Source organism: Macrobrachium nipponense, chromosome 2, assembly GCF_015104395.2.
Source record: "Macrobrachium nipponense isolate FS-2020 chromosome 2, ASM1510439v2, whole genome shotgun sequence".
In the NCBI taxonomy this organism is placed as follows: Eukaryota; Metazoa; Arthropoda; class Malacostraca; order Decapoda; family Palaemonidae; genus Macrobrachium; species Macrobrachium nipponense.
In genome coordinates, this window is record NC_087201.1 from 53,379,173 (window position 1) to 53,391,894 (window position 12,722).

The following is a 12,722-nucleotide window of genomic DNA, read 5'->3' on the forward strand; positions in this document are numbered from 1 at the left end:
TGTTCCAGGGTTAAGACACCTACAACGCTCATCTGGCAGTAGAAATATGACTCCAAAACTGCAAAATAATCAATATTGAAGGTTTTTTTGATGAAAAATGCAATAAGAATGCAGTTTATGTAGTTTTTAATGCACCAAAAGCATTAAAAGTAAGGTTTTCTTAGGATTTTCGACAATGTTCCGGCTTACGATGATTTTCGGCTTACAACACCTCAAGAACGGAACCCCCATCGTAACTCGGGGACTGCCTGTACTTGGTAAGTTACTCATATAAAATCTTAATTTTAGCATAAATATTTCACGTAACATATAGTTAAATGCCTTCTGGAATTCAAGATGAAGCATATTTAATGCTCCACTTTTATCACTATACATACTAATCATATCACACCAATCTGGTGGTCAGAAGTTCAATTCTCAGCTCGGCCAACGCAGGATCAGAGGAATGTATTTCTGGTGATAGAAATTCATTTCTCGATATAACATGGTTCGGATCCCACAATAAGCTGTAGGTCCTGTTGCTATATGACCAATTGGTTCCTAGCCACATAAAAAAATATCTAATCCTTCGGGCCTGCCCTAGGAGACATGTTGATCAGCTCAGTGGTCTAGTTAAACTGAGATGTACTTACAGAAGAGGTCTAAAAGATTTGTTAAGCATGATTTCCATTACAGAATCTATACTGACTATCTAGATTTAAAATGATTGATTAAAAACATCTCACTAAGTCCTCTGCTATGGCTGAAGTTCAGCTTATAAGCATGTAATTCTCTATTTCATCCTTGGAACCCCTTTGAACCCTAGTTCTATTTTTTCGTTTCCAGTACTTCACAGATTTTCATTGCTCAAAGAATACTTTGCAAATATCAGATAGTGAGGAGCAATTTCCAAAACACCTCATTTCCTTGTTATGTTGCTGAAATGACTTCCTGAGTGCACATCCGGCAAATATGTCTGCATATCTCCATCAATACTAATAACATTGCCATCTTTTGTTTAAAGCCCCTATTGCACTCTTGTTCATTTCAGATACTGAAGTGGGCAAAAAGAATATGCTTGGATTTTCTATTATATTTCCTAGAAATATAATAGTTTACATTTTAAGCTGGAGACAGATTGCACCATTTACATGACCATGTAACTAGTGTGTCAACAGAATATTTCATGTAAATTAAAACCATTCACAAGCTGCTCTAAAACTCTTTGTTCCTTAAAAGTATCATCAGCAGTATCACCTTTTGTATTTGTGACATCTGATACCATTAATCATTCAAAAGTTTTCTGAGAGCTAAATTTTCCTATGATAAAGCTATACAATAGTAGTAGTAGTAGTGGTGGTGGTGGTGGTGGTAGTAATACACAGTATTAGTGCTATATGGGAAGAAAGAAGTTTTTGAATAGCATCAGTACATTATTTAAAACCATATAAAATTGTCCTTAAGATATATAACTCTTACCTGTAAAGTTGAAATGTCCCAATCACTTTGAAGTTTCAGAAGACACTCTACTAACTGTGCCACTCGATGTGTTACTCCAGATAACAGCACAACTTTGGTTGTAAGATCAGCTAAGGATGTAAGGCTATAAACTAGGTACATCGAAACAAAGGAATACTGAAATTAGACAATATATAGGACATTATTACAACACTATTATTTAAACACTGAAATGCATACAGACAGCTGTATGCAGACAATCAGAAAATTCAAAAGTTCCTACTCAAATAAGTTTCCATTTAAAATAACTGACAGTCTTTGCAAATGAAAACTTCAAACATATGATATACAGTGGTACCTCGAGATACGAAATTAACCCGTTCTGAGGCGGCTTTCGTATCATGAGCTTTTCGTATCTTGAACTGCATTTTACATGTAAAATGGCTAATCCGTTCCAAGCCCTACAAAAACACCCCAGTAAATTTTATAATAAAGCTAAATTGACCAATAAACAATGAAATACAACAACAATTTGGACCATTCAATACCTAACTTAATACGTACTAGTACTAATATGTATGTACCTGTAAATAAAGTGTATTAGTGTACATGGTATACAAGAAATACTGTATGCACATATGCACATATGTAGTAAAATGTGGAACCTTACCTTTCAAGTGAGGCTATCTCCAAAAGTGGCGACAGAGGAGGAGGACAAACGGCAGAAAACTTCTTATAGTACGTACACTTAACTTTATGAAACACATTAAAAAATGTTAGGAAACATAAACTGAACTTTACGAAATACATTAACAAAACTGTAACACTTAACTTTACAAAAAACTTAAAGTTAATTTTTTTTTTTTACTTTTTTTATACTTTACATTTTTTATAAAATTTCAATTTCTTCACCACTTTCAACTTTCTGTTTTTTCGTAGTATCAATTGGATCTTCCTTTTTGCTTACTCCTACTAAAGGCCTCTTTAAAAAATAACTATCCAAGGAAGATTGCTTCTGCCTACTTTTCACAATGTTCCTGCAACGACTCAGGCAAACGTCATCGAACTGTGCAAGCATACGACCTGTGTAAGCCTTTTCGGGGAGTCTCTTTTCTACAAATGATTGCACCTTATGGAAAGTAGCTAGAGCATCCTGAAGTTGTCATAGGGTCGTCCTTCTCCTCCTCGCCGCTACTAGAGAACTCTTCTTAAACGACGTTATGTTGCATGGCCTCCAACTCCTTCAGGTCATCCGTCATAAGCTCCTCTTGATGTCGTTCACGTCGACGACCAGCCCCATGGACTTGCCAAGTGCAATGATCTCATCAAGATCTGGTTGCGAAACAGTTTCAGGATCGTCAACTGTTCCTGAATCTGCAGCACCAGCTTCGGCCACGTCGAATCCCTCAAAGTCTCGGGCGGATACGGCATCAGGCCAGAGTTTCCTCCACGAAGAATTCAAGGTTCGCCTTGAAACCTCCTGCCAAGCTTGGTTGATGAGTCAGATGCATATGACATCGAAATGCTCCTCCAAAATTCACGCAAGGTGAGGTTTGTGATATAGGTGATGTTGAAACATCTCTTGAAAAGATGTTTCGTATACAGCTTCTTGAAGTTCGATATCACTTGCTGGTCCATGGGCTGGAGGAGAGGGATGGTGTTAGGCAGAAGATAAAGAACCTGGATAAACGAATACTCCACTAGGATATCTTCCTCGAGGGCAGGAGGGTGAGCAGGGGCATTGTCCAACAACAGCAGACATTTCAGAGGGAGGCGCTTCTCTTCCAAGAATTTCTTCACTGTCGGGCCGAAACACAGATTTACCCACTCTGTGAACAAAAGTCTCGTTACCCAGGCTTTTGCATTAGCCCTCCACATCACCGGAAGCTTCTCCTTTAGCACTTTGTGGGCCTTGAAGGCTCGAGGAGTCTCCAAATGATACACAAGTAGGGGCTTCACCTTGCAATCCCCACTGAGGTTCAACAAAGTGTGAGAGTAAGCCTGTCTTTCATAGGCTTATGCCCGGGTAGCTTCTTCTCTTCCTGCGTGATGTACATCCGACGAGGCATTTTTTTCCAAAAAAGGCCAGTCTCATCACAGTTGAAGACTTGCTGAGAACTGTAGCCTTCCTTGATTGTCATCTCGTCGAACGTCTCAATAAAGGCTTCGGCCGCTTTTGTGTCCGAGCTGGCCGCCTCCCCATGCCGCACCACCGAATGGATGCCAGTCCGTTTACAAAATTTTTCGAACCACCCATGAGAAGCCTTGAACTCTGGGGCTGGCGTCGATGTCCCTTCTCCTCCATCGTCTTCGGCCTGGGCAATCAAATCGCCGAAAATAGCGCTGGCCTGGTGGCAGATTGCCGTCTCGGTTATCGTATCGCCAGTGATTTCTTTGTCTTTTATCCAGACAAGAAGCAGCTGTTCCATCTTGTGCACGTGGCTCCTCTTGCTAGACAAAATATTCACGCCCTTGGAAGGTGTAGCTGCTTTGATGGCATCCTTCTGCTTAAGGATGGTGCCTATTGTCAACGGATTTCGGCCGTATTCCTTGGCGATCACACTCAATCGCATGCCAGCTTCATACTTTTTTATTATCTCCATTTTTGTCTCCAAAGAAAGCATCCTCTTCTTTCCTACTTCAACTTTCTTGGGACCCATGACTACGTATATACTGTACATAACTAAGTTATGTAGTACGTATACGTATGTAGTAAAGTTCTCACACAACACGATAAAGTAGTACTACAACGAAATTACTAACGAATTTACGTTAATAAACGAAATCGTATAGAACGAACGAATTCCGCGTGCTTACGATACCGATGATGCCGCCGAGTGGCCGAAAAAGCACGCCACTATGTAGATGCATGATGGGATCATGGAAGAGATGCTGACCAATAGGAGAGCAGGATCTTATGGCAGTGACTAGCATCAGGAACCAATAGGAGAGCGGGAGGATGGCGGCGAGTCTACTAAGTTGGTGGCGCGCGAGTTTTAAAATTGTTATCGGTGGTCTGGGCGAATCTCGGGACTTTACAGCAACTACCTTTTGTATCATGAACAATTTTCGTAAGTAGAGCAAAAAAAAATCTCCGTATTTGCTTTCGTATCTCAAGTTTTTTGTAAGTTGAGCCTTTCATATGTCGAGGTACCACTGTACTCCTTAAAATCTACATCTTTCAATTTCCAAAACCTTTTTAAAGTCTCCTTCATGCTTTTTACTATTAAAATACACATCTAATTCAATATTATTATTATTATTATTATTACTATTATTATTATTATTATTATTATCATTATTAATATTATTACTATTATTAATACCATTATAATTATTATTCTGACGATGAAACCTATTCATATGGAACAAACCCACAGAGGCCACTGACTTGAAATTCAAGCTTCTAAAGAATAAGTAAGAGGAGGTAAAAGGACATACAGTAAGAGATCTCATTTATTAAAAAAAGAAAACAATTACATAATAAATTAACAAATAGATAAAAATGTATTGAAATGCAAGGAAAATAATAGTAGGGTAATAATGCACAGCTTCTTCGCTTGAACTTCACAAGTTCAAATTGCACAGCATTCTCAGGGAGGCTGTTCCTGAATCCAACAGTATGAGGAATAAAGGACCTCTGGAACTGAGAAGTTCAAAGCAATGCACATTTACTGCATATCTGGCAGTGCTGTTCAGGGAATCTGGTAAAGAGGATCATGTTTCAATTGTGAATATGAAAGATTTTTGTTAAAATACAACTTATGAAAAAGTGCCAAACAAGAGACCATCCACCAGTGGTCCAAGTCATAACTGCTACTTTTAGGAAACAGAAACCTACCACAACGAACCACTCTATCTAAAAGAGATAAATCTCAGGCAGAAGCAGACATTCATAACAGAGGAAAGTAATCTAGTAAAGGATGCATAAATGACCTAAAACACGTTGCACTGATTTTATCACTGTTATAAATATATGAGGCTATACAAACAATACCTAACTTTCGTGTGGCATTTGCCAAAGCTTTCATTAGATGCTTCTCATAATTATGATGTTAGTCAAAACACCTAGAATAGTTAAAATTTCAGACTCATTTAGCAAAGTTCCATCCACCTGAAGGGGAGGATGAGGTGGAAAATCTATACGAGATCTGCTAATCAACAGTGTTTTCATTTTAGTGGAGTTCAGCCTCATACCCCACCAACTACACCATTCCCTGATCCAATCCACATTCTGACTGATGCTGAGGGCAGCTTCATTTCTTATAAGTGGAGACTTTACTACATCCACTAGTGTTGCATCATCGGCATACTGAACAATCTTGTTCTCCACGCCAACTACCATATCACTTTTATACACTAAAAATAACAGTAGAATAAGAACACTACCCTGTGGAATTCCAGACACAATGGGTCTTACTTCATTGAATTTCCCATCCACAGCAACTTGCTGCCGCTTACCTGTAAGGATACCTTGAAGTAATCCTAAAACTTATCCATCAACTCCAAGATTCTGAAGTTTATAAATACGAGAGGTTAGGTTCCAGACCCCCTCACGCAAAGGGATGTTTCGCGTAAATTTGGCATGGTCTCTAAAAAAGCTAATAAATGCTTGTTTCTTGAGTTTGAACACTAAATATGACCATCATCATGCTCCCTAAGTATCAAGCTAACTTTTAAATGAAATTAAAGTTACTGTGATTTCATTTAAAAGTTAGTTTGATACATTATCCTTAAAAAAAATAACTGGTTGGAGTAAAAATAGTTATAGTAACTAGTACTACGTATATACGTATCCATTTTTGTACGTATCTAACGTTACCCCTAGTTCATGGGATGCCATTATCTTTTTCCCTCAGAGTAAAAGAAGTTTTCTTTGGGTCACTAGGTAAACTTTATAAGTCAGTCATAACTAAGGTACACAATTCAATAAAATAAAGAAAACATGTATGTACATATGAAATGTTTGCAGAGGGTGAAGGTAAAATTCAATCAATTTAAAATCCTGTACTAGTGAGAGAGAGAGAGAGAGAGAGAGAGAGAGAGAGAGAGAGAGAGAGAGAAATACATACGTCATGTGAGGTAAAACTTTGTAGGGGTATCATATTTAATAAGTGTGAATGGGATCACATCTTCTGAAAGTACATTAACTGTATGTGCCACAATTACATAACATAGTACATACAGTTGTACCAGGACTTTTCTGATTTTACACTTATAAGCATGAAAACTTATACTAATTGGAGTACATACACTAGTACGTACTTCAGAAATTGAACAAAGTTTCTGAAGGGATATCATCTTTAAAAACCCCCACAATATTAGGATAACCCAAAAGGACATAATTCCTAATACTGGAATTATTGATAAGGTAGCAGACCACCGCCGCCTCCACCTCCTGGAGGCCCTACACATCGGGAAGGAGAGACCCAGCCTCAACACCACACAACAGACTTCCCTCCTCCCGACGGTGGCATGTAGGGTGCCGCCCACCGGCACCCCAGAACCAACCGAATGGACTAATCAGGTGGTGCCCCATCTACAGGCAATGACCTTCCCAATACTACCCTCTCAGTCTCCAGCGTCTGCATGCTAAGACAAGTGCAAGCATCCACCTCTGGGAGACTGCTTGACTCAGGGACTTTATCCCCTGTTCAACCAATGAAAACTCAGCTCTCACAAGACAGCTCCCGGGACACTATAAATACCATCGAACGACCCCATTCCAATCAGTTCAAGCCCACCCTTCCCTGAAATTGAGCCGAAGATATGGTTGGAAATGTTGAAATTCCACTACGCCCTTAGACAACAACGAAGAATATTCTACACATGAGAACAAATCCTGATTTCCAGACTACAATTTGTGAACTCTACGGCGATCATACACCACTTTTAGTTATCATATGAATAAACTAATATTTTTAGAATCCATTTCCTTAACCAAAACATGAAAATCGGCTATTAGCAAATATCAGCCCTGATAAGAAGAAAATAAGAATTGAAAAGACCATATATAAACTCATTTCCACTAATGCTGCCATCCTTTTTAACAAAATATTATTATTATTATTATTGTTATTATCATTATTATTATTAAAAATTCCTCATAGTAGCACGAGTCTTCAAATGGAGAAACAAATCCACAGTTATGTAAATGTACATATATTTAAGTTTAAAACAGAAAAGATAGCTTTCGGGAATCTGTACGGTTCCCCTTATAAGGGGAACCGTACAGATTCCCGAAAGCTATCTTTTCTGTTTTAAACTTAACCCTTAAACGCCGACTGGACGTATTTTACGTCGACATTTTTTGTCTCTCAGGTGCCGACTGGACGTATTTTACGTCGACATACAAAAGTTTTTTTAAAAATTCGCGGAAAAATACTTTTAGGCCTACCAGCCAAAAACTCTTGAATCATGCGCCTTGGGGGATGCTGGGAGTTCACGGATCAAGGTGTTGTTTTGTTTACAATCGTTACGCAGGCGCACAAGCGCGAATTTCTTTCTTGCCGCACTAAAAAGTATCTGTGACACATCTCGGAAATTATTTTGTCACTTTGACATAATTTTTGTACCATTTTAAATTAGCCGTTACATGGAGTATTATATATGAAAATGTAAGCATTTTTATGAAGAATACAACAAAAAAATATTCATGATTGTAGCTTTTATCAGTTTTGAGATATTTTCATATAAATAACGATAATTGCCAAAATTTCAACCTTCGGTCAACTTTGACTCTATCGAAATGGTCAAAAAACGCAATTGTAAGCTAAAACTCTAATATTTTAGTAATATTCAATCATTTAACTTAATTTTGCAACTAATTGGAAGTCTCTAGCACAATATTTCGATTTATGGTGAATTTATGAAAGAACTTTTTCCTTACGTCCGCGCGGTAACTCTTCCGAAAAAATCATACATGCGATTGTGGTAATGTTTGCACCATTTTAAATTAGCCGTTACATAAAGTTTTATATATGAAAATGTGTGCAATTTCATGCACAATACAACTAAATACAACCCATGGTTGTAGCTTTTATCAATTTTGAAATATTTTCATATTAAAAATGATAAGTGACAAATTTTCAACCTTCGGTCAACTTTGACTCTACAGAAATGGTCGAAAAACGCTATTGTAAGCTAAACCGCTTATATTCTAGTAATCTTCAAGCATTTACCTTCAGTTTGCAACAAATTGGAAGTCTCTAGCACAATATTTCGATTTATGGTGAATTTATGAAAAAAATAACATTTTCTTTACATCCGCGCGGTAACTCTTCCGAAAAAAATCATGCGTGCGATTGTGGTAATGTTTGCACCATTTTAAATTAGCCGTTACATAAAGTTTTATATATGAAAATGTGCGCAATTTCATGTAGAATACAACAAAAAATAATTGAAGGTTGTAGCTTTTCTCATTTTAAAAATATTTGCATATAAATCACGATAAATAGAAAAAAACCACGTTCGGTCAACTTTGACTCTACCGAAATATGGTTGAAAAACGCAATTGTAAAGCTAAACTCCTACAGTCTAGTAACTATTCAGTCATTTATCTTCATCTTGAAACAAATTTGAAGTCTCTAGCACAATATTTAGATTTATGGGGAATTTAAAAAAAAATCTTTCCTTCCCTCCGCTCGCGGATTCTCCACCACAAATCTCCGAAATGCGTACGTTCCATTCTCGGAATATTTGCTCCGTTTCATATTAGGCATTTCATAGAGTTTTATATATGAATGTGTGTGCAATTTCATGTAGAATAAAACGAAAAATATTTGAAGGTTGTAGCTTTTTTTTATTTCTGAAATAATTGCATATAAAAAAATATATATATAAAAAATTCGACATTCGGTCAACTTTACCTAGTCAGATATGGTCAAAAACTGCATTTGTAAGCTAATATTCTTACAGTATAGTAATATCCAATCATTTTTCTTCATTTTGAAAGAAATTGGAAGTCTCTAGGACAATATTTAGAATTATGGTGAATTTTTGAAAAAAATATTTGTTTACGTCCGTGCGTTACGAATTCATGCATTATTTTGTGATAATATTTCTCGTGGTTGCTTTTATCGTTTTTTTTTTAAAATGTGATTATAAACCAAAATGATCACAATTTAGTGTACATTACAACGAAAAAAGAAGTAATTCGTTACCTTTAACCGTTTTGCGCACAGCGCGATTTGAATACAATTATATATGAAATTTCGTTTTTGCGCTATCATATATCGCATTATTTATATATGATAATGATAATTTTTTTCATTTCTGATGGTTGCATACTAAACTTCAGCCAATGACAAAAAAAGGAGCCCAAAATGAACTCTTAATCTTGAAAACTAAGCGCGCTGTGATTTTTTGAAAAAAATATTTTTTCCGCTTCCGCGCTCACTCTGAAACACTTCCGGCACACGGGAGACATTTTTTTTTTTACCGCTTCGGCGTTTAAGGGTTAAATATATGTACATTTACATAACTGTGGATTTGTTTCTCCATTATTATTATTATTATAATCATCTAATCTTATTATTTAAAAATTAGTATTTATTATGTATTAGGTAACTCATTTAATTATCATACAAACCCCTCTCTCTCTCTCTCTCTCTCTCTCTCTCTCTCTCTCTCTCTCTCTCTCTCTCTCTCGCTCTCTCTCTCTCTCTCTCATTTGAGAGTAATAAGTTTAGTTTAAGATGACTTTGAAATTATATTAATAATATAATTAAGTAACAGGATAATAGTTTATATTTAATACAGGATGATACTTTCAGTATACATATATACATTTGAGATTTGAACATTCAAGATAGGCAATTATAAATGTTCTTAGAGGGGGGTGGTTAACTATTCGTGTAAACCACAAACTTACTGTAGTAAATTTTTTTATCCTGAATGTTTTTGTATGTATTCACAAAAATACTAACATGATGTAACAAACCTAGCATTCTGTTTGGAGGTTTGTACGTGTCCTGTCGATCTAAACTTCCCGTATTATAGATATGCTCAATACAGTAATAGTACTATCCTAAAATAAGTACCTGTACAGTAAAGGGATTTTGACAAAGGAAAAATCTATTTCTGGGGGAAGACCTGTGTCGCCTGGTGAAAAGTCCCTGTAGCTCACTTTTCTAAGTATAAATAGATCCTAAATATACCAGAGAAAAAGCTAGCATGGTATGCTGAAGTTACTACCCTCAGCTCGATCACCCCAAGGACATCGGTATAGCACTAGGGCGAGTGGAAGCCACTACCAACAGGTCTTCTTGCCAATTAGAGGATTCCTTTCAAAATCCCTCCCACGGTGAGAGCCGTTACAACTGTTACTCCTCTTACCTTCCGCTCGCACTCGCTACTACTACTACTACACGGCCGCCATCTTCATTCCTGGAATAGACACCCAAGCTTGGACTGGCTAGGGGTGGGACTAGAAGAAGGGATGGGTTCACCGGGCGACACAGGTCTTCCCCCAGAAATAGATTTTTCCTTTGTCAAAATCCCTTTTCTGGGTTTGACCTGTGTCTGCCGGTGAAAAAGTATCAGAGAATTGCCATCCAAGCTTAACAGATACCAAACAAGTATATAAAAGGGATAATGAAACCTAAGTTTCACTTAAGAATAAATTTAATGCGCCGTAATAGGGCGGACAACTTACTTACTAGAGCTTAAAACTAGTAATAAAAATAATATAACAGAATGGTATCTGAAGCAATATACAATAGATTATGTACAGACATGTTAGTGATACCAATATGGTCTCAATGCTATGTACAAGTTCCAGTGACGGGATGGCAATAAACCAGCCCGGCCTAGAAGAGAGGGTTGGCAGGGAATACGAGCGAGGCAGGTAGGAAGGAGAGAGTATTTAAGGGAAAGGGAGTGACAAAAAGGGGCTAAGGAAAGGAGTTGATAAGACTCGGTCATTCAGGGGAGACTATGCTCCCTGTTGCCACTGTTGGGAATTTAAGGGCCTCTAAGTTCTTTAGATAGTGGCGTTTAAATACAGCTGGAGATTTCCAACCCTTATATTTCTTCAGGTCTTCGAAATTCATATTGTGAAAATAGTTAATGGGGGTAGCCGCTGCCCGGATGTCATGGACGTGTGGGACTGAATCCGGGTTGGCCTGTTTAATATAGTAGAGTATTTGTTGTCTAATACCTTTAAGAGAAATCGTACCAACTTTCTCTCTAGTGAAAAGGGGGCCTGAAGTTTTTTCGGAAGTCCTGGCCAGATAGGATTTAAGAGTAACTACAGGAAACAATGATGCATCCTGTGTCAGAGGAATAATCTTCCATGGAGCCCAACTGTTTTGTGGGTCCTCATTCTTTGCCAAGAACTTCCGATCTGGGGATAGTAATACTTCCCCCGACGGGAGGAATTCAACATGATCTGGATTTTTAGAGAGAGCCAACAGTTCAGATATTCTGGCACCTGAAGCCAGGGCCATTAAGAATAAGGTCTTTCTGAGAAGGGTTATATAAGAGCATGACTCATTGTCAGTGTCTGAGGCTAATTTAAGTACATCATTCAAAAACCAGGAGACCGTTTGAGGGCGGTCTATTGGTCTCAGGCGTGCACACTCTTGGAATCGAAGAGAAGTATGAATCTGACATGTTAATGTTAAAGCCAAGCTGAAAAATCTTCCTTAAGGCCGATTTGACCATAGTAATGGTACTAGCGGCTAGGCCCTTCTCAAATAGAGTTCTAAAGAACGAAATTGCCAGATTTGTAGTCATATTTTGAGCATCTTTTAGAAAATTAGCCAACTTCTTCACTGCTGAATCATACTGCCTGAGCGTTGATTCTCTTTTATCTGATTCTATGAATAAGATGTTCAGTGGATCAATACTAGCGTCCTTTTGGGCTGCAAACTTCATGAAGTCCATAAAGTTAGGGCACTCAGAGTTTTTGAGGAAGCTGACACAGTCTGAGTTTGTACTACCTGTGTCAGTTCTGGACGGGGGATCCGTTTGGGTCGGAGATTTAGTTCTAGATGAAGCGGAAACCAGTTGCTCTTTGGCCAGTTGGGAGCCACCAATGCTACCTGTCCCGTGAAAGATCTTAGCTTGTGCAGGACCTTCATCAGAATATTCACTGATGGAAACAGGTAAATCTTCTGCACGTAACGTGGTAGTTTGTGATTGGATTCTGTGGCGAATAGGTCTACTTGAAGGTCTGGGGTTTGATTGCAAATCCACTGGAACGACTTTTTGTCCAGGGACCACTCCAACTCCAACGGAGTTGTCCTGGAAAGTGCGTCTGCGATAAAATTTTTTACTCCTGC

General features: G+C 37.8%; 1 protein-coding gene across 4 annotated transcripts in view; it reads right to left on the reverse strand.

Annotated features, from left to right (window-relative positions):
• The window catches only part of LOC135220585 (lysosomal cobalamin transporter ABCD4-like), a 274,508-nt gene that overhangs the window by 73,287 nt on the left and 188,499 nt on the right, over positions 1–12,722 (reverse strand). For all 4 annotated transcript variants that reach the window (XM_064257839.1, XM_064257838.1, XM_064257840.1 and 1 more), the window contains exon 9: positions 1,459–1,614. In XM_064257839.1, the coding sequence (XP_064113909.1) occupies positions 1,459–1,614 (156 nt within the window). The remainder of the gene's footprint in view (positions 1–1,458; positions 1,615–12,722) is intronic.